The 5,209-nt window shown below is 52.8% G+C and overlaps 1 protein-coding gene across 1 annotated transcript in view; it reads right to left on the bottom strand.

Annotated features, from left to right (window-relative positions):
- Positions 1-5,209, bottom strand: part of C2 (complement C2) — a 24,285-nt gene that overhangs the window by 5,299 nt on the left and 13,777 nt on the right. Inside the window, exons 7-9 of the mRNA XM_006154300.3 lie at positions 4,577-4,715; positions 2,744-2,884; positions 1,464-1,553 (exon numbers count right to left, since the gene is read on the bottom strand). Of these exons, the coding sequence (XP_006154362.1) occupies positions 1,464-1,553; positions 2,744-2,884; positions 4,577-4,715 (370 nt within the window). The remainder of the gene's footprint in view (positions 1-1,463; positions 1,554-2,743; positions 2,885-4,576; positions 4,716-5,209) is intronic.

Here is a 5,209-nt window from a genome sequence, read left to right as displayed (position 1 = left end):
GAGCACCACCGCCCTAAGTAAAAACCCCAACAAAAAAAAAAAAAAAAAAAAAAACAGTTTACCAGAGGACACATGTACTCACTGAAGAGAGAGGAGGAGAGAGAGAAAGCATCCCCCCCAACCTTTTCAGGATTTCAGACAAGCACACATACGCCCGGTGTGTTTCTCAAGCCACCAGGTCCTGGATTCAAACTGCCAGGTGGGCCATAGGGAATCCAAATGCCCTAGCCACTACACCACAGGCCGGCCCTCAGGAAGTACCTCTAAACGACTGAATGAATAAAAGAACTCAGGAACATAGCATGGAGACAGAACTCTACATCAGTCTTCTGTAAAATGCAGGGTCTGGAAGGAGAGCCTAGAGCCATGTTTTCCCACTGGGGGCCTAGAGCCAGCCGTGTGCTGGCCTCAGGCCACAGGTAGCAGTCAGAACTGCCCTGGAGCGGCCGCAGAGTCAAGGCTCCTCCAACCCTTGGCTTTCTTGGTGGCCTGTTCTTGCTCCCAGAGGGCCCAGTGTTGGGAGTGAGGTGCTCAGAGAGGCTAAGAAACAACTGGCAACCACCAGACAGAGCGGTTACAGAGAGGGCTGGACAGCGATCGTGCTCCGCGTGTTTTCTCTGACTGTTTCCCTTCGCTTTCTTGCTTCTGTTCAATGAAGTATTTCTGGGGACCAGCAGTTAGCGTAATGGCAATGTTGCTGGACTCCCATGTAGTCGACCGCGGTTCAATTCCCGGACCCAGTGGCTTAAACTCATGAGAGACGCATGTGCGTGCATGCCCAAGCTCCCAAGAGGAGAATGGAGGAGAAGGGATTGAGGCGTGGCCATCCCCCCGGGGGGTGATTTCTCGCTTTCTGTCTCTCTGTCTCTGTCTTTCTGGCAAGCGCATGCGCCCTATAGCAGAAACCTCTCTAAATAATGAATAAATGTTTCTGAGCATTTCATCCTACCTCACTGAGAAGGAAGGGAAGTAGGCTTTGAGTTTTGTCTTCCTTAGGCCAGAATTTTACAAGAGGACTCAGCATGAATGGAAAGGAGAGGACCCAGAGGAAATGAAGATCTCGGGGCTCCACACCAGCTGCCTTCCCTATCTGAGCCTCTCTCTGAACCAATCTTCTGGTCAAAGGTCAGTGTCATTTGCATTTGGTCTGAACCTGGAGAATTGTTCCTCCCAAGGCTGCAGCTGCCAAATTTAGGTAGCCAGCTCTGCGCCCAGAGGAAGGGAACACTGGGGACGGTCCCTGCATGGGCCCCACCTTTCTTCCTGGAAAGTTTCCTGAAACATGAGATGGTGGTGACAGTGGCGGTGGCCATCAGGTACGGAGTGCTTCTCTGCCAGGCAATGCCTGCCAGAGCGCCTGCCCCTGTGGGCCTCTGAGGCAGGTCCTGCACTCCCCTCTCTCCTCCGTGTACAAGGGAGCCCTGCTGAGCAGCACTGGGCGGGTGCGTGGGATGGAGGCTCACCCAGATAGTCGTTCCTGTTCTGGTTGACGTTCACGAGCTCTTTGATGCTGTCCACGGCTGGTTTTGGGGAGCCACCCATGTTGGACTTTCCTGGAACAGGGGGGGAAGGCATCGTTCATCTAGGAGCCCTCAGAGAACGGGAAGCATTTAGGCGGGAAACTGCAACACTCACTGCCCAAGGGGGTTTCAAAATGCACCGCTTACTGAAAATTTCAACATTCTAGGCACGAGGTCAGGAGATTTGTATCATTTAACTCATTTAATTCTTTTTTTGTTTTTGAGTGTTTTTTGCTATAGGGCGCATGAGCTCACCAGAAAGACAGAGACAGAGAGACAGAAAGCGAGAAATCACCCCCCAGGGGGGATGGCCACACCACAATCCCTTCTCCTCCATTCTCCTCTCGGGATCTTGGGCACGCACGCACACGCGCTCGGTGTGAGTTTAAGCCCCCTGGTCTGGGACGCGAGCCGCGGTTGACTACATGGGAGTCCAGCGACATAGCCATTACTCTAACTACTGGTCCCATTCTCATGCATATATTTGATCTCATTTAAATTTCATGAGGCCCCAGGAAGTATGGGTTATCCTTACATTGTAGACAAGGAAACCGTCCTGAAGGACCTGAATGGTTTGGGGAAACCCAGAGGTAAGTGACACAGGCCGAGCCATGGCCGCCGCTCCTTCCATGTACCCCTCACCTCCCTGCTCGAGAGTCCCGTGTGCCCACTTATGGCCAGGAGACCTCCCAGGTAATAACAAGAACCAATGTCCGGGAACCAGCAGTTAGCGTAATGGCTATGTCGCTAGACTCCCACGTAGTCGGCCATGGTCACGTCCCGGACCTGGTGGCTTAAAACTCACACCGGGCGCGTGTGCGTGTGTGCCCAAGATCCCGAGAGGAGAATGGAGGAGAAGGGATTGCGGCGTGACCATCCCCCCTGGGGGGTGATTTCTCGCTTTCTATTTCTCTGTCTCTCTCTGTCTGTCTGGCACGCGCATGTGCCCTGTAGTGAAAACCTCTCAAAAAAAAAAAAAAAAAAAAAGCCAATGTGTTCTAATCACAAAGCAGTTTTACATGGATGACTTAAATTGCTCTTGATAAAAAACGTGTGAGGACAAGTGGGGTTATCACCGTCGTCATCGTCACAGTGACCGTCATCCTCGACAAGACACTTTCATAAATAAGAAACTGAGGCCCAACGGGGCAGAGGGAAAACCAGAACCAGGTCTTGGGACCCACAGCCGTGCCCCTCCCACCCTTCCAGGTGACAGTACCCACCGTCTGTCAGAAGGATGATGGCGTGTCGTATTTCCTGCCAGGCTGCCGACTGCATACCAAGGCGCTGCATCTGGTTATTCATCATGATGTAGACGCTGCGAAAGGCCTCATAGGTGTTGGTCCCAGTTCCGTTTTCATGATCTGGAAGATGCCAAGAGAACTTCCCACCTACCACTTGGGGAAAGGAAATCACTCTATTCCTCCAACCACTAAAAATGCAATTTATCAGGCCAGCCAGGGGCGTCGTGGTTGGGGCCGCTGGATCCCACATGGTCAACCTGGTTCCAGTCCCAGACCCAGCGGCTTGAGAAATATGCTGGATCCAGAGTGGAAGAGACTGTAGCATGGGCATCTGCCCGGGAGGGTGCTTTCTCATTTCCCTCTCTCTGTCTCTTTGTCTCTCTCCAGCAAGCGCATGCACCCTATAGCAAATTAAAAGAAATAAAAAAGAAAGAAGAAAGAAAAGAAAAGAAAGCAAATTATCAGTTGGTTTGATAAACTCAAACGTTTGCCATCAGAAAGAGTTTTGGCACCATTGCCTGTTCAAACATTAAAAGTACTTCCACGGTAGGGAGCCAGCAAGTGTGTGGTGGTTAAGGGCGCTGGACTCCCACATGGCCAACTGCGGTTCAAGACCTGGACCTGGCAACTTGCTTTCTCACTCCCCCTACCCCGTACTCTGTCCCTCTCTAGTCAAATTAAAACAAATAAATAAAGTTAAATAAAATAATTCTTAAAAAAAAAAGTGCTTCCACCTTAGAAATACTCGTTGTACAGGGTCAGCTGGTTGCATGATGGTTTAGGCAGCTGGATCTCGAACGGCTGACCTCACAGTTCAAGTCCCAGACCTAACAGCTTGAAAAACACACCAGACACATGAACCTGCGTGCCCAAAATCCGAGAGAAGAATGGAGAAGAAGGGATTGCAGCATGGTCATCCCCTCTGGGAGAGGGGGCACTTTCTCATTTCGCTGTCTCTCTGTCTCTCTCTGTCTCTGGTGACCACATGCATCCTATGGCAAAACTAAAAAAAAAAAAAAAGAAAGCAAGAAAGAAAAGAAATTCTCATTGTATAACCCCAATCCAAGATCACTCTAAAGCGCCAAGATTCGTGAGAGGAGGCCAGATGACAGTATAGGGGTAAAATGTGATGCTCTGCAAGGCTGATCTACAAGGGGAGGTTGCCGGTTCGAGTCTGGAGACCTCGCTGAGTAGACTGAGCTGGGAGTGCCTGTGCCCACAGTCTGGGCTGGGTGCCCGGGCTGGCTGAGGCTGGGAATGAAGTGTGGTGGCAGGACTCTCAGGGGTGCTGTAACTCGTTCTCTTACTAAATAAACTTTAAAAAAAAACACGAGGTTTCCCAAGACCCTGAGTTGCTGCAGCCATTTGGTCCCTGCCCCTAGGTAGATCTTTCCCCTCCCTTCTATAACAGAGAGCAAGAGCAAGCGTGAGAATGAGAGAAGGAACCCTCGGTAGGTCTCAAGCCGTCATTCCCCTCGCCAGTCCTCCAGCCCCCCCCCCGGGGGCCCATGAAGGCACATGGTATGTTTCCAGGCCACCCTGGGGGTCCAGAACATGTGGCCTCCTGCAACACAGCTCAGGACACTACGGCCGGTGGTTTTCCACGATGCAGGAGACTACGATGTTGAGCCATGCAAACCAGACCGAGGGGGTTGGCATCGGCTAGGACAGGAGACCTGGAGGCTGCCCCAGAGCCCCGGGATCCGAGTGCTCCCGAGAGGCCCCACTGTGCTCTAACAGGTCCAGAGCCATCTGCAGGCGCTGAGTCCATCCCTGTGGCTCCCGTGCCCCTCTGCTGGGTGACACCCACACCTTTGTAGTCGGCATTGTCCAGACAGCTGACCACTTCTGTGGCATCCCGGGAGTTGTCGTTCAGGACGGACATGAGGACTTTGGGCTTTGAGGCGAAGGTGATGATGGCCACGCTGACGTTGATCTCGAAGCTGAAGAGCTGTGAGAGGGAGTGACAGGCACGTGAGGGGCCCCGACACTGAGCAGCGGCAGCAGGAGAGCAAGGCTCCTGAGGAAGCACAGAGCCCGGGACTGACTGAGCACGGTCGGTGGGGAGACCAGAAACCGCTGCTCGCAAACTGCCAGAAAGGAGCGTTTGCTGAGCATCCACTCGGTCTGTCACCTAGGGGGATTCAGTCGCCTTGCTCTGTAGATAAGGACACGAAGGCTTGTCACCTGACCCCAGATCACACTGCTAGTAAGAGGTGGAGGTGTGGGGACCAGCAGTTAGCGTAATGGCTATGTCGCTGGACTCCCACGTAGTCGACCACAGTTCGAGTCCCAGACCCGGTGGCTTAAAACTCACGCCGGGCGCATGTGCGTGCGTGCCCAAGATCCCGAGAGGGGAATGGAGGAGAAGGGATTGTGGCGTGGCCATTCCCCCGGGGGGTGATTTCTCACTTTCTGTCTCTCTGTCTCTCTCTGTCTGTCTGA

This window comes from Tupaia chinensis, unplaced genomic scaffold, assembly GCF_000334495.1.
Source record: "Tupaia chinensis unplaced genomic scaffold, TupChi_1.0 Scaffold000403_1, whole genome shotgun sequence".
Lineage (NCBI taxonomy): Eukaryota > Metazoa > Chordata > Mammalia > Scandentia > Tupaiidae > Tupaia > Tupaia belangeri.
The sequence above is the reverse complement of the archived record's forward strand: the minus strand, read 5'-3'. Positions and strand labels throughout refer to the sequence as shown.